Genomic DNA, 25,494 nt, shown 5'->3' with positions numbered 1-25,494 from the left:
TATGATGGACTTTTTGCTGGTCTCCAGTCTCCTTCAGAATCCCCGAGTTCCCCGTGACCCGTCAATACAACGCCTCCCAAGCCTCAAGGGCCCCAACCGAAACGTGTTTAGGCCGTTACGGACGCCGGACGAAGCGTTGCGCTGCTCTGTCTCTCTCTGTCTCTCTCTGATCTTGTCAACGTCCCCACGCCGCCCCAATAGGAATCACTGGCGCCTCGAGAGATGCTATGACCTTCCGCTTTCTGAAGTGAACATTACGATCCATGTCCGGGGGGGCGCTGTTCCCATTCCACCAGTCCACGACACATCCCATCCCATTCCCATCCTAGCACCTAGGTTGGCCCATCCCACTTTGTTCCACACCCAAAGTCGAAGCCGCCCCCCCTGTTCAGTTCTGGTTATGTGTGGTCGTGCAGTTGTCTCTCGCTCGCCCGGGCCCTTGGCTCGATTTCACCAGCGTCCATCGCTGTCCCACGCCCGCCTTATCTCTCGATGTGGGCAGCGCACCCCGGTCCTCTGCTACGTAGCTCGGGTTTCTATTTCTTTTCCCATTCCCACTTCTCGTTGCGCCGAGCATAGCGCTTCTCTTCCCTTGCTCATGTATTCATACCCCTCTGCCTTTCCAGCTTTGGTCCCTCTTCCGACTTGACAGTTACACTCTCGGAGAGGCGTCTAATTGCTGTGTGCGTCCAACACGATCCTACAGGAATGGAATCGTGGCAGTGTCGCTCTATACATCTTGCCGCGCTCACCCCCAACGATACAGACCAAGTCAGGATATAGGGCCAACACTCGACGATACAGCCCTCCCAAAGACACAGATACTCGATACGAAACTTCGCAGCCTTCTGTCTGTCAGTTATCAAGCTCAAAAAGTCTTTGGAACCTACTTGCGACAGTTGTGCTGTGTTCTGCACCAAGCACACTACACTACACGACACTCGAACTCGACACAGCGCACGAGCAGCAATAACAACATCAAAATAGTCAAAAATGTCGGCACCAAAAGACGACATCATTGTCACCCGGGTGGACCAGGACGTCCACGGGAAACCCATAAACGAGGCAACAGAGACCACGTCGCTGTTGAGCGCAGGCGCTCGCGACGGCGAAAGCTCCTGCGAAGATACATGGCCCGGTTATGCGGATTTCGAACATTTGCCGTGGTGGAGGACTCCCTCTGTAGGATTCTCTCTTTTTTGTCTCCGGCTCGGGCCGCCCTGTGGTCCCGAACAATCGTGCTGACTTTCTGTGCGCCAGGTCTTCTGGCTTCTGATCCCGTATGCTCTCTTCACGCTGGCCTTTGGAGGCTCTCTGGTGCCCAAGCTGAACCTGTATGTCACAAATGATCTCGTGATGTCTTGGCGGCCGATCGCAGTCGCTAATCTCGTGTGCAACATAGAATCGTCGATCTGGTATGCCAAAGGCATTTTGCCGATGAGACGGCGCTGGACCCGGCCTTCGTTTTCACACCCGTTATACTCGGCGCGGATAACCCGCAATGCCTCATCCCCGAGGTTAAGAAGCGTGTGTCCATGTTCACTCTGGCCATCAACCTGTTGACCGGCATCCTGTCCGCAATCACCGCTCCAAAGTTGGGCCAGCTCTCGGACCGTTATGGCCGTCGGAAACTCCTGGCTCTGGCGTCCTGCGGCGGCGTCGTGGCCGAGCTCATCGTCATCATGTGTGCCAACTTCCCCTGGACGTTCCACTACAACTGGCTGCTTCTCGGCGCCGTAGCCGACGGCCTCACTGGATCCTTCACGGCTGGTAGCGTTCTCATCAACTCGTACACCAGCGACTGTACCGCGCCGTCTCAGCGTGGTGTGCGCATCGGATATCTTCACGCCTGCCTCTTCAGCGGCCTTGCCTTTGGCCCCCTTCTGACTGGTTACTTTGCCGCCTGGACCGGCAACTTACTCTCCGTTTTCTACGTCACCATGGGATGCCACATCTACTTCATCATCTTTGTCGGATTCATCGTTCCCGAGTCCCTCAGCGTGAAGCGTCAGCTCCGCGCCCGCCAGAAGCACAACCAAGAAAAGGAGGCCAAGGCTGGTGCCGGAACCTGGTCCACGGTCAAGGCGGCCAACCCTCTGGCTCCCCTCAAGACGCTGTGGCCCACGGGACCCGGCACCTCCTCGAGGCTGCGTCTCAACATCGCCGCGCTCTCGTTCACCGACATGATCCTCCTGGGCTCCGCTATGAGCGCCGGCACCGTCATCCTTCTCTACTCCGAGTCCCCTGAGACATGGGGCTGGGGCACCCTAGAGAGCTCTCGCTACATCTCCGCCGTTTCCATGGTCCGCGTCGTCGCGCTGCTTGTTGTCCTACCCCTCGTCAACTACGTTTTCCGCGTGCGTCCCGCAGCCTACCGTAGGAGGGTCTCGGGCGTTTCCATCGTCGAGGCGAACAACGGCGCCGACAGCGTCGACTGCTGGATTCTCCGCTTCGCCCTACTCTCAGACGTCACAGGCTCCCTTGGATACCTGTTTGCGAGAAACGAGGCCGTGTTCGTGCTCTCTGGCATGGTCACTGCTTTTGGCGGTCTCGGCAGTGCGACCATCCAAGCCGCCATCACCAAGCATGTGCCCGCGGATCAGGTCGGCCAGCTTCTGGGCGCCATTGGCGTCCTGCATGCTCTTTCGAGGGTGTTGGGCCCGATTGCCTTCAACACGCTTTACTACTCGACCGTCGGCGTCTTTGACCAGGCCATCTTCGTCCTCCTTGCATCCCTGTTTGGCCTGGCCTTATTGGCCAGCTTTATAGTGCGGCCCGGTGGTAAGTTATTCAATGCCGCTCGTGTTGTACAAGGAGCTCCCTTTGCTGACCGAAAACGCAGTGTTCCTCGAGGAGACTTACGAGCCTATCCCTTCATCGGTGCCCCAGCCGAGCTCAAATGCCAGCTCAGAGGCGCTGGAGGTATTGACAGAGGATGAGCTGATACCCAATAACTAAATTCTAGGTTTTTGGTATAGGATTTGGCGAGTTGTACGTTCTATGTAGTGTTTGTGTAATTTCACAAAAATAGCGAGAGGAGGATTGCGATACCTAGAACATAGACGTCGGCGCCAATGAGCGCTAGAGAGTCGTGGTTCCTTTAATTTAGAGCATCGGCGATTTTGCCGCACCGGATACAAGAGTATCCCTCGATACCATCAATACACCTTTCCTTGATTGTTCATATGTCTTCTCGTCGAGAGAGTGGCTCAAGAGTCGTGCCTACTCCGCAGAGATTGGCCTGGTCACTTTCATTGACTCTGAAGGACTCTGAATGAAGGCTTCTGTCTTCCCTTGGCCTCAGCACCTTGGCCATTAACCAGAGCTTTGTGTGTAAGAATGGGCCGTACGACCGTCATCCGACCCTTGCTTCGTCCAGAATCAGTCAAACAGACCGTCAACACCTACCTCTTGATTAGATTTATGCGCTCTCTGTTCACTCCTATTCTTCACCGTAACGGCAACTCAAACAGAACGAACGCCTTCGCTGGCTAGAGAACCCGTTCGAACTCTGCACAATGGTAAGTTTTTTAATAGGGGCTCCAGACCATTGAAGCGGTAAGGCTGACATCTTCCCATCAGATCTTTCCTCTAATTTGCCTACTTCTCCTCCAAGCCGCCCTTCTCACCCTCGGTGCTCCGCGACGGGCCCTCTCACCTCCCCAGCAGCGAGAAAGCATCCTCGATATGGACTTCAACGGAGACGGGGAAGATATGGTCAGAGAGATTCTCAACCGGCCCTATAGCACGAGACACAACGACGGCAGCGATAGTAACAAGCCCTTTTATGGTGTCCGCTTCTCCGAGAGCGATGAGGGCAGAGTGCGCGTGGCGCGGGGTGATCCGATCAACATGGAGGCATCACGGGCGGTTATCGAGGAACATGATCTAGAGTGGACGTTAATCGAGGAGGTTGAGGTTGACGACGACCTTTCCGAGGACAGGGAGGATGAAGTTGTCAGGAGAGTCCACGACCAAGGCACCTGGGATATAGATGCGTACTCTGATCCTGAGAGGAGAGATGTCGAGGACGGTCCGTGGAACCGGTTCCTCAGAGACAGAGGGAGCAGTGAAGATCCCTTTGAGAAGCCAAAGTTCCGCGAGGGACAGGGGGGTTTCGTCCAGTGCGCGGGGTGCTCCGATACAAGAGGTGGCTCCGATGGTTGGAAGAGATCTACGCCCTCTGTTGAGCGAGCAAACACCACCACCACCAACGGAACTCATCGCCAACACCCAGCAGACCTCCTCAACACTCTCAATCGCAGCAACGCAAGCCCGCTAGCATGGGATCTACCCACCACCAACACCTCCTCCTCCTCCCTCCAAAAGCGCGGAGAAACAGACTGGACCTGCAACCGCATCGGCCAAAGAAACACCAAAGAAGCTCTGTTGATCATGTACGACGTCTTCAACGACGTCTTCGGCACCGAGCCCCTACGGGGCCTAACGAACCAGTGTTATGTCGCAGAGTGCCAGGACTGGTATTTCAGTTACTGCCAAATGTTGGTCGATGTTAAAGAGGAGAGGCCTGGTGCGCGAAAGAAGGTGATTGATCGCGACCCGGGGAAGGGAGGGTCGTGTTATGCGGTCGCGGACGGGGAGAATTCGAATCGGTATCATCGGTACTTTTTCGGACATGTGAGCGCGAATCCGATTCCGAATTATGGTGGGGGGTTTAATGTCAGGAGGTGTAATTGAGAGGGTTGGATGAGAGGGAGTTAGTTAATGTGTAGATATATGCTAGAGGTTTTGGCCAGTGACGGCACTTACAAGGCACATTGATCAGTGCTTGTGATCAACTCATCTGTTGTCCTCTTTCGGAAAGAAGAAGAAAAACAGGGAAAAAATCTAGCATCGAAACATATCATCTCAATGATCATATGTGATGTCGGTTGTAAGACTGGTCCAAATTCAATGAACGAGGCCCAAAAGGTAGGTAGAAATCCATGTGGTTCGCGCCACTAATACCGGTACAGCAAATGACATTTTGAGTTCAGCTAGATGGTGTCGCCCACATAGCACAGACCATAAACAGTAATTCAGTTACCACGTCATGAATAAAGGAATAGCAATCAGTAAATCGATCTCCTGCCTCGCCAAAAGCTCTCACAACATTCGGTAAAAGCGGTATTTGCTATTTGGTATCGGATCTTTCTCACAAACCGCAAAAATTTAGGCGTTCCGACACCGAGAGTCGAACTCGGATCTCTCCGGGACTTTCTATGAAAGCGGAGTATGCTAACCGCTACACCATGCCGGATTTGATGCTTTCTCTTGGTCTTACGCAGACCTATCATGGACGTCTTGACTCGCTAGCTGCGCCAGTCCAAGCGCCGTTCTCTGCAACACGCCATCTTCTGTCAAGAGCAGCACTTCAGTATTCGTGCAAGTTGCGAACCTGAGAGTTTGAACTAGACCGAAGAACCTCATCTGGCGCCGCCATCTCATCTAGAGGTTGCCTTGAAGTCACACTTCATTCCAAACACAATGACGAATGATGGGTGTCGCGGGTACTGATTGCGCCTTCCACAACTCTCTTTTTGGGGGCAGTCTTGCCGGCCCCTCACGGGTTTGAGATAGCTCCTTAGGAGTCCGTCGGGAAACTTCTCCGCCACAACTCCTCAATCGGTTCCACTTCATCGAATTGCGACGGTCAACTAAGTCCGATATGCCGGAGAAGGTCTGGTTCGCAAGGATAGGTCACCTGAGAAACCTGGTGGTCTTCACATCCTCTTCAGAGATAGTAAGTAAATGAACCGGTTTACAACGCTACGATGGAGATGGCGTTCATCCTGAATCTCATCTCGAATTTATCTCAAGGCACTGCGTCTCTTGTAAGATCTTTGCTAGATTCTAGAAGATCTTGCCTGGTAAAAGGAAAGAAGAACCTGTCGTATTCTGAACGGTCGACCCGTCAAGTGTAAAGTTTCCCCTTATTCAATTTAGACACGCGTCCCCCATGCTCCACGCAATTCCCAATGATAAGATCATGGGACTTATCGACACCTTCAGCGTCTCCGAACCTAACTTTGACGTTGGCCATAAGCCTAGCCCTGGCTTCGTCTGAAAGCGCTCCGCCGCCGCCCGGCACGTCAAAGTTTGGGTTACCCCTCGTCAGAGTCGAGATGTTCATAAGAAGCTTAGGGACCCAGATCTTCAGGCTCAGCGCAAAATCCAAGACTGTTGTGAGTAGCAACACCAAAGTTGCCACGATGAGAACAATCATCCAGGGTTTGTTATATCGGAGGACTTGGACACGAACGTATACAGTGGCCTCTGCTTCTGACAACACATAGTCGTCGTTTGATGGAAACTCTGAACTCCCTGTGGCCCATTTTGTCAGGCCGTCGTAGTTCTCGGGATGGCCTAAGAACAACGGCTCATTGCCTATCATGGCCCACCAGTAAGTATTCAGAATCTGACCCAGGCGGACCGAAAACAGCTCTTTCCCAACTTCGTACACCGGTGGAAGGTTCCAAGCTGCTGAGGAGTTCAACCCTAGCTTAGGATCGACTAAGTATGACTGTACGATGGTGGGCGAGCCAATCCCGCCGCCACCGCTGTCAGCCATAGTATCGAAGTAACGAAAGAACCATCTCCATATATGAATGTTCTCTTGCGGGCACCCGTCAAAGAAGGTTCTGTTTGTAGCCTGTCCGCCCTGCGGTGCCGAAGCCGACTGTCGCACTGCTGTGGCCTTGCAGTCCCAACCCAAGCAAGAGACATGGACCTCGACGAATGACGTAGTCATGGAACACTTTGCCATTGTGTAACCGCCTCTTGGTTGATCAACATCATAGTTCCAGTAAAGCAAGTCTCTGGCAGCGACTCGAGGATCGGTGCAGCGATCATCTCGTCGCGTGGAGTTTTCCCTTCCGTATGGGTAAGGCACGGTAGCGATATCGCCCCACTTGAATTTGTAATTGCATCTACTTTCTGATATCCCTTCTCTTTTGTCGCATCCCTCCCGTATAGGGTTGACCGCTTCGGTAGCATTACCTGTAAAATTGCGGAGGTCGGTGCAGTTTAACTTCAAATACGAAGTTTCTAAGGTGAAGCTCGACCGGTGTCTTTGGGAAACGTTCGCAACAGGTATTCCAACAAGTGCAGAGTACGTAACTTCATCTTGGTATTGGTCAAGGGAAATCCAATCGTTATTGTTAAGCCAAAGATGTTGAGGGAAGGACTCAATCATGGGGATTTTGATGTTGCCCCAAGTATCTGTCCTTGAATCTTTGATTTCGTCCGTAGCCCCAAGTGATCCGAGAACTAGCGTGTTTACAGGGATTTGTTTACCTAGCATCCCTGCCGCCATATATCTTTGAGGAAAGCCAACGCTGTTGTTGAGGTAGGGCAGTACTGCACGAGAGGGGATTTCCTCGGTTCGTGGGGACAGGACTCGAAGCGCCGCTTGTCCTCCCAGTGGCGACAAGGACCAAATGACCACTAGTAGGCCTACTAAGCCCCCGATCCTCTTCAGATCGATTATAGTGGTGATCGTGCCGGTCAATGTGGTCGACCCGAAGAGGCTGTCTAAGGTCCCGATGCGCTCTCCTCTTTGGAGTCTCCAATGCCCATAGCTCCTGACAGCCCTGCCAATGACGAAGGCAAACATCAAGGGTACCGCCGTAGGGCCCTGAGAACATTGTTAGTACTGACAGTGAATTCTTATCGGAAGCAATGATTCTTACGAGCTGGGAAAATTCGCTAGCGAACTTCCACATCGTCGAGAGACTCTCTATGTCTCGGCCATCATTTAGGAGCAAGATACCGATGTATGCCATAATAACAATCACCATGAGTAAAGAAAGAATACCAAGCAGAATTTCTGATGGTTTAGATAGACCATTCTTGAGCCTTTGTGGAGGCCATTGCAAGAGTCTTGATTCTCTTTTGATAGAATTTGACGACGCCTCGCGTCTGGCCTCTCCGGATGTGTCCATGGTCGGCAAGTTCTATTTGCGAGCGAGAATTGCCGCGATCGTAGATTGAATATGAACAGTTGGTTTTTGGAACCTACGTAATGCTGAGTGGAAGACAAAAGTTGACAGAGTGGAAAGAAATCCAGGTTTCAAGCCTCGGGAGGATATGAGGAGATGAGGCACGATGGAAACAAGTAGACATACGGAGTGTCAAACGTGACCTACTTTGCTAGATGTGATATATACTGTCATCAGGCTCGCAGGTAATGAGGCTGTTGCAGAAAGGGTGGGAGAGCATGTCACAAGCTGAGCCGCAAAACCAATTGAAGGGCACCTTGCAACGCTGGCCTGCATATTCGCTGCTCGCTTGCAGAAGAAGGATCCGAATGTGTCGCCCAGGTCTAGAGAGCTGGCAGGATTCATGTTGTGCTGACAGAGGCTTGGCGGGGCATTCTGGCTTTCACCTTTGATTATGACTGGGTGCCTGCTCGTCGCTGACAGCTTCTTGGGCAACCGCGCGGCGTAGCAAGGGGCCTTGAGCCACCTGAACAGCATCCAGGTTGGCGAGCTGGAGCTCATAGTCGGTAAGCTCAGGTGTGTGGGAAGAAATAGAAGAATGTGATGTTCAAAAACCTGGTCGATCGGCAAAACAATCAGGATGACAATTCTGAGCATGGCGTACTTGTGGATAGCTCCCGGGGGAATTAATAAGCCTGCCGTTGACTCGTCATCAAGTGGTATAATACAGTTTCATCGCAAAGTCGTCATCTGTAACATCAAGCATTCTCCTCAACCCATTCCTCAACTCTCTCCACCAGCTCGCTCTTCTTGCCTGCTGTGCTCTGTCCCCTCGCGGCAAGCAGCTCCTTGAGATCTGCGACTAGCATCTTGCTCAATCCACCACTGTCCACAGCAGCCTTAAGCTGCGCCGTCGTCATGCCAGACCCGGGAACCTTTGCAGCTTTCGGCGCAGCCTTTGCTCTCTTGGCAGGCCTCTCATCGTCACCTTCGTCCGCCTCGCGCTTGATCGCAGCCTTTGCCAACGCGATCTTGGTCTCGTCCTGTAGGGTCTCGGCCCAGTCATCCAGGTAACCGCCGGCACGCTTGCTGATGGCTTTGTATTTTGGCTCGGTAAGATCTTCCGCCTTTTCAGGGTACTCCTCCTCGAGAGCCAAGACCTGGAGGATCTTGTAGTGCCATTGCAGCGACGGGTTGGGGTATTTCTTGGGGTTGTACATGGCCTTTGGTAGCTGTAGCTGCTGGACGATGATGCGCATCTTGTCGATAAGCTCGTTGGAACTTACGACGTGATTACTTGGGGGCTCGGGGCCTTCGCGTAGGTCGTCAGCGAAAGGAAGCGGGTAGAGCCAAAGACCGGCGGGTAGATAGGGCGTTCCTGAATCGTCTTCAGACTTCTCATGGGAAGGGATGATGGCGACGAGAATTGGGCTAGCGTTGACACGGGTGACAGCCCATGCGATGCCGATCTTCTTGTCTTTTAGCAGCTTTTGCCAAAGAGCACTGAAGACACGAGTCGAGCCGACATAGTCCTCCTCTGATGGGAAGATGAATGTTGATTTCTTGATACTCGCCCAAAAGGGAAGCATAGAGCGCGGCTTGAATCCGATAATGCGGATAATGGGGGAGCCGAAGTCTTTGAGAGACTTCTGCTCCTCTGGTGCAAAGTGCACGTATTCGCCGCCAAATTTGTAAGCCTTCTTGAACTCGACCTTTTCAACCGTCCGGGCACTATCCTCGGCGATCCGTGTCGTTTCGCCGTTGGCGAGCTGAGGTTTCTCACCGTCTAGCCAGATGTATGATGTTCTTGCTGGGGTCTGACGGTGAAGAATATTGTATCCCTTGACCGAGATTCTGAGTCCAGGGGCGATCTCGAAGGGGAGGTTAGAGAATAGGGAGCGCTTGGGCGTTTCTTTGGAGTTGATGTTTGATATTAATGAGTTGAGGAGACTGAGGCCATCGCCGGACTTTGAGTTTCTGGTTTCGGAGAGATTGGCCTCTGCAACTAGGTCTCGATAGATGATGTCCTGCACGGTCAGCTTTCTGCCCACTCCAATCGAACGGCTCAGTACTTACATCGTAAAATTTTCCGAGGTCGAACTTCCTCTCGTCTCTGGTAATGGGGAAAAGCTCGATCACAACTCCAAGATCGTACAAGTCTTTTGCACGGACAGCCGCAGCCGATTTGGCATCCTTGTTCTTGCCGTGTGGGTCATCATTGTCTGTGATGATGAAGAGTCGTCTGCTGCCAAAGTTCGCCGCCTTAGTAGTGAAGATTTGGTTTGCGCAGAAAAAGACGTTGGCCATCTGGACTTCTTCCTCCGCCGGCACTAGCACCTCATCTTCATCTTCGGCCTCTTCTCCATCCGCGCCGACCAAGGTCTTTAGTGCCTTGACATCTTCAGCAGCGGGAACGTCGAGGTCTGCGAACAAGTAGCAGTGCGGGTAGCCCAAGCCTGCCCGACCGCTTTCTTCTTGAAACTTTGACTTTTCCGTGCCGAAGAAGAGAATGCCCATCATGTCTTTGGGGTTAGAGATGATGCGCTGCTGCATGAGATGATAGGCGCATTTCAAAGCTGCCTCGACAGCACTGTCCCTATCGGCCTTCTTGGAGTTTGTTGCGGGCGGATGCTGCAGCATTGATGAGCTCACGTCAATGGCGAGCAAAATGGCATCTTTTTGAGCCTTGAAGTCCTGCGACAGGTCAGTTATAAGTCATGATCCACAGTGCATAGGACTTACGGTCTCATCAAGCTCCTCCTCAGCATCATCCTCATCCTCATCCTCTCTTTTGAAGTGTCCGCGATCAGCCATCTTTGAAAGGTCACTCGAAATGTGTACGAAGAGAAGATGGGATGTGTTTCGCTGCGCTGGTTGTGAAGCGGATGGGCATAGCAAGCACTTGCAGGTTAGCTACCAGGCGTCGCTCCAGGCAGCCAGCGCGACTGGGGCCTTCGCGCAGCTGGGAAGCTCGCGCGCCAAGCTCGCAGGAGCTCCTGGTCACAGCGCGCGACCACGTGACCGTAATTGCCGTGGTTCTGGATTACGCAGTGTCTAATTGGCCAATTCGACTGCGGGTTAGGGGAGTACCCAGGCACCAGTTGTTTCAGGGCCAGAACAGGGGATTCTGTAAGTATCGAGGTATCTTCTCGGCCTCACAGGGGTCCTGCTCGGTGCTCGGTGGGCTGCTGTCCAGATCGGGATTTCCTTCGTCATCGAAGCCCGAATTCCTCAAAGTGTCGCCCAGCATCGACGCATCACCGGGGTTCGCGGATTGCCACAAGTGCGAGAATCTAGAGCCACTTGAACATTAACCACGTTTTTCCTTCGCACTACACTCTTTCCTTGTCGTGTATTCACATTCAACCATTGTCACGATCCAATGGCGTTCAAGTACTCCACAGGACAGCTCTCGCGGAGCTTGTCCAAGGCGACGACATCTGCGCGCAATGCCTCATCGCCTCTCACCATGGCACTGCCGAAGCAGTCGGCTGCACAGCTTAGATCAATGGCGACGGTCGTACCACCTGTGACGCAAAACTCTGCTGGATCCAAGGGACCGACGGCGATGGTATTCATGAACATGGGTGGCCCTTCAACGACGGACGAAGTGGGAGACTTTCTGAGCAGGCTTTTTGTAGGTCTCTCGTCATTCTACTTTCTGCGACGCAAGCTAACGATGCGCAGGCAGATGGCGACTTGATTCCCCTTGGCCGTTTCCAGAACTACCTCGGTCCCCTGATTTCGAAGCGACGGACTCCCAAGATCCAGAAGCAATACGCCGATATTGGTGGCGGCTCACCTATTCGCAAGTGGTCTGAGTATCAGAACGCCGAGATGTGCAAGATTCTCGATGAGATCTCACCCGAGACAGCGCCACACAAGCCGTATACAGCTTTTCGCTACGCCGACCCTCTGACCGAGGAGATGTACAACAAGCTTTTCGAGGATGGCTTTGGAAAGGGAAGAGGCGGAAGAGCGGTTGCATTCACACAATACCCCCAGTACTCGTGCTCAACGACAGGAAGCAGCATCAACGAGTTGTGGAAGTGGAGGCAAAGGCTGGAGGGCAAGGCCGTCGGAGAGACGACACCCGGCGACGGTACCATTTCATGGAGTGTGATCGATCGCTGGCCGGTACACCCGGGCCTGGTTGAGGCGTTTGCACAGAACATTGAGGCGAAGTTGTTGGAATACCCCGAGGAAAGACGCAAGGACGCCGTCCTGATCTTCTCCGCCCACAGCTTGCCCATGTCTGTGGTCAATAGGGGCGACCCTTACCCGGCCGAAGTTGCCGCGACCGTGTACGCTGTCATGCAGCGCCTCAAGTTCTCCAACCCCTACCGCCTCTGCTGGCAGTCCCAGGTCGGCCCGTCCGCCTGGCTAGGACCCCAGACCTCCGACTCGGTTGAGAACTACGTCCACAAGGGCCAGAAGGACCTTGTGTTGATTCCCATTGCCTTCACATCAGACCACATCGAGACTTTGTTCGAGCTGGACCTTGAAGTCATCGCTGACTCTGGAAGCCCGGAGACGGTCAAGAGAGTGGAGAGTTTGAACGGCAGCCCCGTATTCATCAAGGCTCTTGCCGACATTGCCAAGGCTCATCTAGACAGCAGTGTAGCCTGCTCGCCGCAGATGGAGTTGCGGTGCCCTGGCTGCAAGAGCGAGCGATGCTTGGAGTCGAAGAAGTTCTTTGCGGGACAGCAATCGAAGCTTCTCCCCGCGCAGGAGAAGACTCTTGCCCAATAAAGAATGAGTCGCATCTAATTTGCGACATGTAATTGTGTATTATATCAGGAACCGGGGATCTGCTAGGGTCTAAAGTGGCATTCGGAGGGAGGCGAATTCAAAAGTACATCAACTCTCAAATCTATTCCACCATTCATGCACAAAGTGTCGCCCGCAGCTGCATGAACAATCTGTATCCGAATTGGAGATGTGTGATGAGTGTGAAATGCCCAACTGCAAAGAAGCAAGGATCGAAATGTTGAAGGGGACTTTGCCTGTGATGATGACGCCACTGTATTTTTGAGATGTGCTAACAATTTCCAAACCTAGCTCCACCAGCGATCGCCCTCAATCAATCTGCTCTTAGTGAAGCTACAAAACGACTCCATCACGCTTACATAGTTGACAATTGGCTATGTTTAAGACACGGCCTTTGGCACAGAAGGTATTTCAAGCTCAAACCCTCGATATCCGACGAAATATGAGCTCTCAAGACAAGATTCATTTCGGGCCGTTTGAGGTCACCAGCCAGGTCAGTTGCATTTCATCACAGTCAATGACATCTGGTTATGCGTCAATCTTAAATTGGCCTTGCGGCATCTCATAATAATCTTGCTATGGGCACTACTTCATTTCAACTTCAAGAAACCTGAACTCGGGCATCACAGCTACACTCATAAACTAACACGAGACCAGGTCTTCTACAAGACGGCGCACTCCTTCGCCCTGGTCAACCTCAAGCCCCTCCTCCCAGGCCACGTCCTCGTCTGCCCCCTCCAGGCTCACAAACGCCTCACGGATCTCCAGCCCGCTGAGGTGACGGACCTCTTCACGACGACACAGCTCATCCAAAAGATGCTGGCGCGTCGCTACTTCTCCAACGCCACGTCCAGATCAGAACCGGCGGCGCCGGAGGCCGGATCGTTTAACATTGCGGTCCAGGACGGCGCCGACGCGGGGCAGACGGTGTCGCACGTTCACGTTCACATCATCCCGCGCGTCCCCGGCGAGACGGGCAAGGACGGGGAAGGGCCAAGAGATGAGATTTATGAGCAGATGTCTGCTGAAGATGGCAATGTTGGTGGCGCGTTGTGGGATGCGGAGTTGGGTAGGCGGCCAGAGGCGGGAGGGAAGTTTGCGAAGATTGAGGATGCGATGAGGAAGGCGAGGAGTATGGAGGAGATGGTGGCTGAGGCGAACTCGTACCGAGAATTATTGAAGGATATGGGAGCTTCAAGTGAGAGCTGAATATCGCATAGCGACCATATCACGATGAATTGACCAAGAGGCCAACTATTGTAAGTTGCTCTCACCGTGAACTCAGCTTCGGGTGCTCAATGTGCGCCATTACGTCGCGAGGTGCCAGACACAAGACTGCCATATCAGTCTAGATCTTTATGGGATGAAGACTCATAAGAATTAGAAAGAAAAGGAGATTATCTTGTTCATACTATAGGTACTGTAAGCATTTGGATGCAACTTAGCAAGTCAGTCGAAGATACAAATCGTGGTGCTCCCTCATCACGAAGACAGTGCCTGAGCTGGCTAGCCCGTAATTAGCACGGTAAGCTCAGGAGCTTGGAGCAAGTCCAGGAACCCCCACCAAATCATTAACGCGTCCAGGGTCGTCGCGTCGAGTCGCGTCTCCCCTCTCAAGAATAATTGTCACTGTAGGGACACCAAATTGCCAGACTGCAATTGAGGCACTCAGCGCAGCACTTAACATCGTCGCAACTAGCAAACAAGAGAACTGAACCGTTCGAGCTCAATTGGGCTCTCCCCCAAAATGCCCAGCGCATCTTCACCCGTCACATTTCCCGCCAGCCCATCACCGCCCGCAGCGAAACGCCCAAGGGCCCCGGCGGCTGACCCGACGAAATCAAAGCCAAAGGTCAACAGCGGTTTCCTTCTTGACGATGATTCCGACTCCGACGACAACAATGAGCAGCAGCCTCCCCTGAAAAAGCAACTCCTTGATTTTAGCGCCCGCTTGCAACGTCCAGCGCCCATAACCTCCCTATCGGACGACGATGTCCTTGAGCCGATAGCCCAAGCACCTGAAAAGACGAATGACCGTGTTGAAGTTGCGCCTACACGAAATGTCCCTCCTCCTGCCCGACCTCAAAGCCTTGCATCATCATTACTCCAAGACACTCCATCGATCTTTAAATCTTCGAGGACCTTCAATCTCACTACCTGTAACGGGACAACTACCACAATCAAGCAACGAAAGCCGACAGCCAACGCATCATACGAAAGCATCATTGCGGCGCGGTCCAAGACAAAGGAGGGAAAAGCTAAGCGCGCATACTACGGCATAGCTATCAATGAGCTCATCGACAAGGCCAAGAGCGAAGCTTCAGAACCACGCCCAAAGAGAAAGGAAAGTGATGTCCCAGTGCGGTCAGTCGAGCCGACACACACTGGCAAATCTCAAAAGAAGACCCTCCTGTGGACCGAAAAATACAGGGCGAAGAACTTTCTGGATCTTTGCGGTGACGATGGTACAAATCGTATGGTCCTGCGCTGGCTGAAGCGGTGGGACCCAATCGTATTCCCCGGCATTGCGAAGAAGGCCCCAATCGTACGAAGGCCAGGCGCGAAACAGGTCCAAGAGGAGGAGAAGCCGCACAAGAAGATTCTCATGCTGACGGGACCACCGGGTCTCGGCAAGACGACTCTGGCTCACGTCTGTGCGAGACAAGCGGGGTACGAAGTGATGGAGATCAACGCCAGCGACGACCGCAGCCGAGACGTCGTCAAGAACCGGATACGAACGTCCCTAGGAACCGAGAGTGTCAAGACTGTCGAGAACGTCAAGTCCAAAGATGGAGAGGTACAGCAAAAGGTTGCCAAACCGGCTTGCGTCATTGTCGATGAGGTCGACGGTGTCGTGGGTGGATCCGGCGCTTCAGGGGAGGGTGGTTTCGTTAAGGCTTTGATTGACCTTGTGCTCATCGATCAAAAGAATAGTGCTGGCGGATCCGATTCCTCGTACTCCAAGAAAAAGAAAAAGGGGGACGACTTTCGCCTCCTGCGCCCCCTTATTCTCATCTGCAACGATGTCTACCACCCCTCTCTCAGGCCTCTTCGGCAGTCGGGAATGGCGGAGGTAATCCACGTCGGCAAGCCGGGCATTGATGCAGTCGTCACACGCCTCAAGACCGTATTCGATAAGGAGGGTATACCCTGTGAGAAGGATGCGGCGCGCAAGGTTTGTGAAGCCGCCTGGGGCATGACGAGTGGCATCGATGCCAAGCGCGGCGCAGAGAGCGGCGCTGAAGGCGATCTTCGAGGAGTTATGGTCGTCGGCGAATGGGTAGCCGGGCGCTTCAAAGCTGCCGCCGGCTTCAATGAGCGCTTGACAAGGCAATGGCTAGACCAAAATGTCATGCACGACCTTACAGAAGGCGCTGGAGGAGCTAGAGGGCTCGGGAGAGGGAGTGCAAAGGACATCGTGTCGCGCGTCTTTCAAGAAGGCGGTGGCTTCCCGAAACAAGCCCTGGACACATCACAAAACTTCAAGAACCAGCACGAGCAACCCAAGGCTCAGTTGGGCTTTGCGGAGTATCACAAGAAGAACGCAATGGAGCGGTTGCGACACATGATTGACACCAGCGGAGAGGTCGAGCGCGTGATGACAGACGTCTTCCTGGAGTACCCAAACCGAGAATTTAACGACGACTCGTTCCTCTCAAAGCCGAATGCGGCGTACGACTGGATGAACTTTCTCGACACCTGCTCGTCACGCACATTTGGAAGTCAGGAGTGGGAATTGGCGCCGTACCTGAGCCAACCGATCTTGGCCTGCCACAGCTTGTTCGCCTCGTCCAAGCGACATCAAGTCAACAAAGGCTTCGACAAAAAATGGGGCGCCACAGAGGAGGACAGCGAGCCTCCCGTGCCGTTCTCGGGCCCCCGAGCTGATTATGCCGCTTTTGAAGCGCAGAAGCAGAACAGGGCCATGCTCCAGGCCATCCAGGCGCAGCTTACGCCCACGCTGGGGCGGTCCTTCCGGAGCGCTGAAGACATCTCGACCGAGTTCATGCCGTACTTGGTCCGGATGGTGTCGCCGGACGTCAAGCCGGTAGTCATTGGCGGCAGCGGCATCAGCACGGCTAGCGTGCGGAAAGAGACGGAGAAGATCATGGTCAAGCGGGCGGCGGAGATTATGGCGGAGGTCGGGATCGAGATGCAGAAGGGCAAGATCGAGACGGATTCGTTGGTTAATAGGGGGCCGCAGTGGGTGTACCGCATGGAACCGTGAGTTACTATTCTCCTCTTGTGAACTACTTTTTGGTGGGAATTCTGCTAACAAAGTTCCAAATAGTGATCTCGATGCCCTCGCGGTGTACGAGACGGCAGGGAACCTGGTACTCTCCAGCCAAGCACCGACCCGATACGCCGTCCGCCAGGTGCTAGACCAGGAACTACAAAAGACCATTATCTTACGCGAAGCCGCGGCCCGCCAGGCGCGCTTCAAGGTTGGTGGACCACTGGGAGGGGCAGAGGATACACCTTCGCAGCAGCAACAACAGGCGGATAAGGAGAACATGATCAAGGAGCAGGAGAGGATCCTCGCGTCGAGCGTGAAGAAGGACTTTTTCGGGCGTGTGATTCCTGCAAGACCGCTGGGCGAGATGGATGGCAACGCCAAGAGGAAGAAGACGCACGATCACCACGAGGGCGGGAAGAGTGATAACAAGGTCTGGGTTACGTACCATGAAGGATTGAATAATGCTGTCAGGAAGCCGATTTCGTTGCTGGAGTTTATGAAGGGTTTGTAGGCGGGGGCCAAGGCGGTCTCTTTCTTTGGACTAGATATGGGGTTGTGATGAATATAATTGAGTCCGATTTCTACATTCATTCAAGTCTTGGTTGTCTACACATCGTCAGTACTTTGCTTTGCGTCAAGGTCGGGTATTAGAGTGATATCTGCGACACTCTGCATCTCTGACACGTCTAGGGCCGAGTAGAAATCCTGGACCGTTGATGATGGGCTCCAACACTCCTTCATGCAGCTTTCATTTGGCGTTGATTTTCTACCAGACCACAAGAAAGTAAAGTAACAGCTCATGTGTCCGCAAGATAGATCGCTCTTCGGACTGGCGTGCAAAGCTTTGAGGAGCGTATACGGTATACACAGCGTAGTCAGTGTAAGGCAGGTACGGCCGGACGCACGAGTATTCCGGTCTTGCCTGCCCAGCGTATGTATACCTTTATATACCCCCTCAATCCCAATCCTGTCACCATCCAGCAGGTGCCCGTCTAGGTCGACGGGTCAGGTCAAACTGGCTGGGTGGTGGAGTGGTTGATGGTCAACAATCAATCATCTACACCAACCAGCCTGCTCGACGACAGGCTTAGCGCATGCGATAGTATTCGAGTTCGAATCCAGGCATGAGCACCAAGAGATGTAGCCCTCAGTTCAGCATCGGGGGGGTGAACTCTTTTTGTCCCTCTTTCATAGGTATCTTGGTGATTGCGGCATTGTGGTGGGGGTTTTGAGCTTATATCTCAGGGTCACCACGAGAACAATTGGTTATTTCAGTCAACCAATAGTCAGTTAATATGATCGATCGACCGCCTGATTATCATTACTGTCAACGTTGAATCGATCATGAAGTGCAATTAATCATAGTCTCTCTGCCATCCTGTCCTGTGATCCACCACACTCATTCCACAATCCTCGATCTTCAACGATCCAGCCCCTTACACAGGCGGCCACTCCGGCCGACCAAAAGGACACAAGTCCGGTCCGCCCGCAGCAGCCTTGATGATATCCGCAGCCTTCTCGGCAACAGCATACACAGCAGCCTGAATATGCGCCCCCGGAACAAGCGGCATGATCCCGGCATCGACAACCCGCAGGTTGCACGTCCCGTACACCATCAGCTCCGCGTCCACGACCCCGCCCAGCTCCAGCGGCATCATGCTCGTCGTACCGCTGGGGTGATACTCGGTGCCGACGAGCGGCTTCAGCGCCGCCATGAGCTCCGTCTCGTCCGTCGAGTTCAAACGCGGATCCTCCACGATGGGCTGGAGAGGCGTCATTGCCTCCGTGCGCATGAGGCGTTGGATGAGTTGTAGGCCGAGACGGATGATTTTGCAGTCGAGAGGGTCGGCGCAATAACGAGGGTCAACCATGGGTCCGTCAAAGATTGAGGCTGAGCGGGGGCAGACGGTGCCGCGAGATAGGGGCTTCTGGTTGGCGATAGACATTTGGCCCCAGGAGGCGGCGAGGAGCTCGTAGGCGCCAACGTCCGGGCGGGCTAAGTGGGCGAGGACGAGGGTCTTTTGGCGGGTGTAGCCGGATTGTACCGTGGGTGGCGTGTCGAGCGGGAGAAAGGTGAAGGAGGACTGGTTTGCGGCGTGCTGGAGGAGGGGTTTCCATTCGGATGCGTGGTATTGGAGGCTTGGGAAGGCGACTGTGTTGATCAAGGGAGCAGTCAAAGGGCCTATTGGAAATGTTAGAGATGATGGTGTAAGTAGTTTTGAGAGTATTGACGTACCGGTGTGGTTTGTGACAAAGGTGGTGAGTGCATTGTCGAAGGCGGCGCCGGTGAGGTCGCGAGAAGTGAAAATGGATGAGTTGGAGTCTGTAGTTCGAGTCAGCTACATGGTCATCTTGCGAGGCAGTGAGAAGAATGACGACAGGACTCACAGTCGAATTCAAATTGGGCCATGGGATGATCCTGAAAGTTGTTTCCGACACCTGGCAGGTCGATCTGTACAGAGATATTCAATGACTCCAAGACTTTGCGGGGACCAATGCCCGAAACCTGAAGCAGCGTGGGCGACTGAATCGCGCCGGCAGCCAATATGACCTCCCTTTTGGTAGTAATTGTTCTGTTGATGCCAAGGGGCTCACATGAGAACTACAGACAGTTAGTCAATAGGTCGCCATGGATCCGAGACCCCATCATAGGAGAACGGATGATGACTTACATCAACCCCAATGACTCGACGACGGGTTCCCTCCTTGGCGAGCGAGCCGGGCAAGCCCACAATGAGACGCGTCGCGGTCTGCCCGGTAACGACGTGCAGGTTCGAACGCGAGATGGCCGGATCGAAGTAGCCTGTTCTTGCATCGGAGCGGGTCTGGTTGGTAGGAGACATGCTGGACGGGACCATCATGGCTCCTGTCGGGTCGCCCGTGTTAAGGTCGCCCGAGAGGTGGATGCCCATCTCTGATAGTCCGTGAATTACATGGTCTGTAGACAAGATCAGTACATTGAAACAGAGTATTTGGTAGGAGGACCATACCCGACGAGTTGTAAAAGTACTCCGGGTAGGCGACATTGATGGGTCCTTCTGTGCCATGAACCGACATATCTGGGTGAATGTTGAGGCGGTCCTGAGTATTTTGATCAACGTTCGTGGTATACGTCTCAACCTGTATGGCCCGTCAGTTTTGAAGTTCTTGTTCGTTCACTGCCATTTAAATGCGAATTCATCAAACTCACCTTCTTGAAATAGGGAAGAAGGCTCTTCCATCCCCATCCTCGATTTCCCAACTCCTCCCAAGCATCGAAGTCCGCTGCCGATCCTCTGGTCCAACACATGCCATTCGTGACGGAACCGCCGCCAATGACTCTGCCCTGGCTGATCCCGCGCGTCTTGCCATCAAGGAACGTCTGAGGAGCCGTCGTGACGCTCTTGCCGTATGGCGAGGGCGGTGTGAGGCCGATGTACCCGGGCGCGATGACCCTGCTCTCACGTCCGTCGAGCTCGCCAGATTCAATCACGAGGACAGTCGCTGTCGTATGGTCAGCTTTGTCGAGCCCCGCGCGCGGATGACGAGGAAGGAGAAGGACTTACTGTTCTTATCCTCGCTCAGGCGGTTGGCGACGACCAAGCCTGAGAGACCACCGCCGACGACAATGTAGTCATATTCTTCGAGGAGGAACTTGTCGATAGTCTCGTCGGTGATGTGCAGGGCGTTCGAAATGGGAAGCAATACCCAAGATAAGAATACCAGCAGCGCCAACGTCGAGTTCATCATGGTTGAAGTCGAAACGCGCTCTGGGCAATACTAAGAATAGAATCGTCGTCGTCAGGGCTCAAAAACGAATGCCCTTCCAAAGTGTATGAACACTAAAAAAAAAGATGATGAAGTCGAAATTATTGACAACGAATCAGCGAACGGAAAAAGGAAAAAAAGTCAAAAGCTTCCTGATGAATGAGAGTGAGAAAGAGCTCTTCCAAGTGAACGTCTTGATCAAACGAATGGACGCAAGGCTTAGTCGCCCGGCCTTGACGGTGTTGACGATGTATACGGACAATGAGAGAAGAGTGAAAGGAGGGAGTCACTGAGGACTCACCAGCGCATGACTAGGCACCAAAAGACTCGATCCCGTCAAGTATTATATCCATTCTACATTGCCAAACTCGTTTCTTCTGCCATTTTGATGATGTTTCTCGAGTACTCCACGCAGATATCTGGAGCACCTCAGTCCAGCGAGACACAAAGTGGCACGAGATCGTGTTGTAAGTGAGAGTTGCGGAGACCACCTCAACCTACGAGTTCGTATTCTTGGCGTTCCCTTACCCACAGCAATGTGTCTGAAAATACACTAGAACGCGTTGCAAGTCTTCTAGCTCGCAAGTCCTTATTCTTCGCCGTATTCCACAGCGTAGAGACTCATGGAAGACTGTTTTGCAGAGAGACTCAACTTTCTTATTCCGACAGCTGCCCCTCCTTCATCTGAAGTTGACTCAGCTCGCGCAATCAAACCGTCGATCTTCACAAGCCAACGGCTTTCACGGCGGGCTAATTCTTTGGCGTACCGTCCTGTTGGACATTTCAAATTTGTCGATGATGTTTGTTATATCTGACTCTGATCATTCGCTGTTTCATGCGCAAGACTCCAGCTGAAATCACTTGGAATCTCCGGCATCTTCGTAGATCCAGCTTCAATACTGGGGAGAGTCCCTCAGGGGATCGATTGAAAAGCAAAAACGGGCCCATCTAATCGGGCCATCCCCTCGGGTGGTGTTATGCCGATCATCAAGGAAGCCGGAGCCTGATGTAGAGCTGAATAGAGATCCCTGTAGCATGGCCAGCTTCAAGATTAAGACGATTCGGCGAAGCTACACTTCGAAATGATGGGCGAAGATAAACCTAGGAAAAGAAGTGCTGATACTCATACACGCACGACCCTCACGGCTTCAACGCTGAGGCGCTTCTTCGTTTTCTCAAATAAAAAGAAGATGGCTGTAGACCATTCTTAGATTCATCAAACTTAAAGTAGTACCAGATATTCGGGCGTTACCATAGCCCATGGTGCAAGTGCGAGCTTCTGTCATGCGATAAGTTGAGAGATAGACATCGGCGATGGCTAGAGCCTTTCGAAATCGCCAAGTCAACCATTGTCTCAATGCGGAAACGTGGATTGGACTTTGGCATTGTCTGTAGGTCTTGCAGGAGTTTGGATCATTTCCTTGAGAAGATTTTCAACGGTTGGATGGCAAATTTGGAAGGAAATACGCGGGAAGGAAGATATGCGAGGAGGTTACACGGAAGGGACAGTACCTAGGACGGCGCGGACGGACAGTTCCTTCGCAGTCGGACGATGGATGATCGGGAGAGGACCCACCTTTAGGCGTTTGGGCCAATAGAACGACACATGAAGTAATGTCACCTCTCCTCCTTCCAATCGTCCTGTGACGCAAGAAATGTTTCCATCGTTTACCTTACACCTCAGACTGTTATCTCCAAACTTGAAAGATGAGCATGTTGAGACGAACCATCACACGGAGACACGACGTCTTTCGCCGGAGCACGGCGGGCGCTGGCCGCTACCTACACCTTGCGCCCCCGTTCCTCCTAGACGATTACACGCCCCGTTACATGGCATTGACCTCCATCGATGAATCCAAAAAGCGATCAAAGGCCTACGCCCATCTCTCCAAGTGCAACCTCTGTCCGCGACTTTGCGGTGTCAATCGTTTCGAGACGACTGGAATGTGTCTGATTGGCAATGACACCAAGGTCAACGTGATTGCTCCGCATTTTGGTGAAGGTCTGGAGCAAACCTCTCCATCGCATCCAACGTCTTTTCTCAACCTCTCAGAGGTTCTGCGAGATCTTTTGGACTGACCATAATCTAATCTAGAACCTTGCGTCCAAGGCCACAATGGCAGTGCGCCGTATTCTTCTCGGGTTGCAATCTGCGTTGCGTATTCTGCCAAAATCATGACATTGCACATCAGCGCAACGGCCAAGACTTGACACCCGAGGAGCTGGGTGAATGGTACGTTAAGCTACAGCAAATCGGCCGTGTTCACAACATCAACCTCATCACCCCAGAACATGTTGTTCCCCAGGTTGTCCTCAGCATACTGCATGCGAAGGAGCTGGGCCTGCGAGTGCCAATCATCTACAATACCTCCAGCTTTGATTCGTTAGCGTCTTTGGAGCTGCTTGATGGCTTGGTAGACATCTATTTACCTGACTTCAAGGTATGGGAGTCGGCGACATCCAAGCGGTTGCTCAAGGCAGATGACTATGCCGCCACGGCTCGCGAAAGCATTAAAGCAATGCACAATCAGGTCGGTGACCTGTGCTTTACTGGAGATGGCATCGCCAAGAGCGGTCTCCTAGTTCGCCATCTTGTCATGCCCGGAAAGGAACAAGAGGGACATCGCATAATGCAGTTCTTGGCAGAGGAAGTTTCCAGAGATTGCTTCGTCAACATTATGGAGCAGTATCACCCAGACGCGCACGTTGGCAAGTCTAAGAGACGCAACAAAAAGAGCACCGACACCCAGGATGACGAGGTCCGCTATAGCGAAATCAACCGAGCCGTATCGGGAGACGAGGTGTCCTCGGTCCGAAAGGCTGCGGAAGCGGCTGGTCTTTGGCGGTTCTGCGATCCGCCTCGGCACGACGGCTTCAACATCTGAAAAGAAGTCCCTTACATCAAAAGGAACGATGGTAGGTGCTCTTACGACAGGTTTGAATTTGCTCCCTCAAAGAGAGAGGATGCCCCTGCACGGGTAGGACGGCCGCAGACGGCGATCCAGGCCTCTCTAGTAGGGATGCTCGTCTGGATTATACCAACAGCACGTCCGTTTTTATGACGGCGTCAACAACTACAGCTACGTGAGTGACGTGATTGTTTCGCTACCAATCGCATCAGTCCTGGCATAGTACCCTCTATAATCGTGTGGTCCTCATATTAATGTCTAGATCCACAATTGCGTTTCAGTAGCTCTTAAGCCGTTCATTCACCTCAAGTCTACGTTTGAGAACTATTGGGCTGACGAACATACAGGCCAAATTGCCCATATCTATTTGCCAGTGCAGGCAGATGGGCAGGTCTGCCATGCATACTTCATTAGCAAGCCGCATCTGCTGCGAATTCAGATATTGTTTGCAAGCACAGATCGCACCGGAGCTTCAACTGCGCCATCTTGTTTGCTGAATGCCTGCTCTCTCTCAGACGTACCAGGCTAAATCGGGATTTCCCTTGCTCACTGCATCTTTATTTCATCAAGTTCGATTAGAGCTTTCGGTCTCGGATATGGGGATGTCGCGACGAAGGGGCCTCGTACTTCTGAACCCCTAACCTACCCTTTGTCTCGAATTGGCCAGATCGGGACACAGTCGAAATCGACTCTCATCGGTTATAGCCTATATCTAATCGAACAGAACCAACTGTTCCCTCTCGAGAGACAATCTTGTCGACACCAGTACCGTTGTTTGTCTTCGCCCCTCATCATGAATCAGCATGTCGAAGCTCCAGTCTTCGTTCCTTCCAACATCAAGAATCAAGATTCTACAACATCGTCCAATGACTCGGCCTCGACCAACTCCCCAGACCTGTCATGCCTCAGAGGATCAGGAATGCTTTGTACTCCGGCAGTACCATCACCACTCCGGCCCGCCCTGAGACTCGGATGCCCGAATCCAAGAGCCAGTGTCAACACGACCACCAATCCGAATTCTGGATGGTCGGCTGCAGCATCACCGCTTTCTTTCGAACAGCTATACACGGAAAAGGCTTACCTGACGGCTTCTCTGAGCACGCAGGGCGAACGCGAGATCGACCTCATGCGAAAGCTGTCGACCCTTCAGGAGAATGTTGACAGCGGGTTGCCCTCTGACGAGCGCCGCAAGGCAAGAAAGAAGATAGCTCTGCTCAAGAGCAAGATCGTCGATGCCACGGCGCAAAAGAAGGTCATTCTCCTGCGGCTCGGCGATATCTACGTGGAGCTTCAGAGCCGCGGGGCCTGGATGCAGATACAACACGAACTCTACGAGAGAAGATACGCATGGTGGTCCGTCGATTCACCGAGTGTTTCCGCTTGTGCTACAACACCATCTGATGTTACATCGACGATACCGACGCCGCTGGACGCGTCCTCCCCGATCTTCTTTCCCGCGGGTTGCCATCCGGTCTACAACACGTGGGACGTGGCGGCGGCTCGTCTTGAAGGGCATGTGTATGAGGTGTATGATGCAAGACTAGCTGAATCGTGGGCCGATTTCGGTCAACCTCATGAGGTTCTCGCGGAAGACTTGGGGAATCATGGCTTACAATTTATCTTTGGTGGAATGGTAAAGGATTCGCGGCAGGGCGTCAACGAAGACCAGGACCAGGTATCAAGCGAGGAGACTAAACCTCTGATGCCAGGCAGAAGAAGTAGTCTACCTTCATTGAAAAGCCTCTGGCGAGGGGTTGGGGGGCTATGTAGACCAGGCGAACAGGAGAACGAGCCAGTATTGCAAGCCTATCAGAATTAACTACCTTACCTCAAGCATGGCTGTGCGGCAGACAGGCGCAAGTAGATGAGCCCAGCCTGTGTGTGCTTTTGG

General features: G+C 53.0%; 10 protein-coding genes across 10 annotated transcripts; 7 read left to right on the top strand and 3 right to left on the bottom strand.

The window, feature by feature from the left end:
- Window positions 1-993: 993 nt before the first annotated feature.
- On the top strand, window positions 994-2,958 carry CPAR01_11070 (major facilitator superfamily transporter; the record flags this gene model as incomplete). The annotated part of the gene is made up of 4 exons (XM_060495329.1): window positions 994-1,182; window positions 1,261-1,334; window positions 1,403-2,781; window positions 2,843-2,958. 4 exons carry the CDS (start codon window positions 994-996, stop codon window positions 2,956-2,958), a joined length of 1,758 nt encoding a protein of 585 aa, XP_060345677.1.
- Window positions 2,959-3,579: 621 nt separating this feature from the next.
- CPAR01_11069 (uncharacterized protein) lies at window positions 3,580-4,698 on the top strand (the record flags this gene model as incomplete). The annotated part of the gene is made up of 2 exons (XM_060495328.1): window positions 3,580-4,013; window positions 4,149-4,698. Coding segments are annotated over 2 exons (984 nt in total), but the record flags the coding sequence as incomplete, so codon positions are not given.
- Window positions 4,699-5,914: 1,216 nt separating this feature from the next.
- On the bottom strand, window positions 5,915-7,943 carry CPAR01_11068 (uncharacterized protein; the record flags this gene model as incomplete). Its single annotated transcript, XM_060495327.1, has 2 exons — window positions 5,915-7,636; window positions 7,692-7,943. 2 exons carry the CDS (start codon window positions 7,941-7,943, stop codon window positions 5,915-5,917), a joined length of 1,974 nt encoding a protein of 657 aa, XP_060345675.1.
- A 755-nt stretch (window positions 7,944-8,698) lies between these two features.
- CPAR01_11067 (ATP-dependent DNA helicase II) lies at window positions 8,699-10,754 on the bottom strand (the record flags this gene model as incomplete). The annotated part of the gene is made up of 3 exons (XM_060495326.1): window positions 8,699-9,967; window positions 10,017-10,634; window positions 10,683-10,754. 3 exons carry the CDS (start codon window positions 10,752-10,754, stop codon window positions 8,699-8,701), a joined length of 1,959 nt encoding a protein of 652 aa, XP_060345674.1.
- Window positions 10,755-11,322: 568 nt separating this feature from the next.
- On the top strand, window positions 11,323-12,692 carry CPAR01_11066 (ferrochelatase; the record flags this gene model as incomplete). Its single annotated transcript, XM_060495325.1, has 2 exons — window positions 11,323-11,577; window positions 11,628-12,692. The coding sequence occupies 2 exons, from the start codon at window positions 11,323-11,325 to the stop codon at window positions 12,690-12,692; spliced, it is 1,320 nt and encodes a 439-aa protein (XP_060345673.1).
- Window positions 12,693-13,086: 394 nt separating this feature from the next.
- CPAR01_11065 (HIT domain-containing protein) lies at window positions 13,087-13,919 on the top strand (the record flags this gene model as incomplete). The annotated part of the gene is made up of 2 exons (XM_060495324.1): window positions 13,087-13,203; window positions 13,368-13,919. 2 exons carry the CDS (start codon window positions 13,087-13,089, stop codon window positions 13,917-13,919), a joined length of 669 nt encoding a protein of 222 aa, XP_060345672.1.
- A 538-nt stretch (window positions 13,920-14,457) lies between these two features.
- CPAR01_11064 (ATPase) lies at window positions 14,458-17,458 on the top strand (the record flags this gene model as incomplete). Its single annotated transcript, XM_060495323.1, has 2 exons — window positions 14,458-16,934; window positions 17,002-17,458. The coding sequence occupies 2 exons, from the start codon at window positions 14,458-14,460 to the stop codon at window positions 17,456-17,458; spliced, it is 2,934 nt and encodes a 977-aa protein (XP_060345671.1).
- Window positions 17,459-18,383: 925 nt separating this feature from the next.
- On the bottom strand, window positions 18,384-20,676 carry CPAR01_11063 (GMC oxidoreductase; the record flags this gene model as incomplete). Its single annotated transcript, XM_060495322.1, has 7 exons — window positions 18,384-19,129; window positions 19,184-19,270; window positions 19,336-19,549; window positions 19,620-19,885; window positions 19,938-20,067; window positions 20,138-20,430; window positions 20,493-20,676. The coding sequence occupies 7 exons, from the start codon at window positions 20,674-20,676 to the stop codon at window positions 18,384-18,386; spliced, it is 1,920 nt and encodes a 639-aa protein (XP_060345670.1).
- Window positions 20,677-22,401: 1,725 nt separating this feature from the next.
- On the top strand, window positions 22,402-23,579 carry CPAR01_11062 (radical SAM superfamily protein; the record flags this gene model as incomplete). Its single annotated transcript, XM_060495321.1, has 2 exons — window positions 22,402-22,749; window positions 22,887-23,579. The coding sequence occupies 2 exons, from the start codon at window positions 22,402-22,404 to the stop codon at window positions 23,577-23,579; spliced, it is 1,041 nt and encodes a 346-aa protein (XP_060345669.1).
- An 817-nt stretch (window positions 23,580-24,396) lies between these two features.
- CPAR01_11061 (uncharacterized protein) lies at window positions 24,397-25,422 on the top strand (the record flags this gene model as incomplete). The annotated part of the gene is made up of 1 exon (XM_060495320.1): window positions 24,397-25,422. One exon carries the CDS (start codon window positions 24,397-24,399, stop codon window positions 25,420-25,422), a length of 1,026 nt encoding a protein of 341 aa, XP_060345668.1.
- Window positions 25,423-25,494: the final 72 nt, after the last annotated feature.

The sequence above is a fragment of the Colletotrichum paranaense genome, assembly GCF_030867605.1.
Source record: "Colletotrichum paranaense strain IMI 384185 chromosome Unknown Scaffold_9.1, whole genome shotgun sequence".
Lineage (NCBI taxonomy): Eukaryota > Fungi > Ascomycota > Sordariomycetes > Glomerellales > Glomerellaceae > Colletotrichum > Colletotrichum paranaense.
The sequence above is the reverse complement of the archived record's forward strand: the minus strand, read 5'-3'. Positions and strand labels throughout refer to the sequence as shown.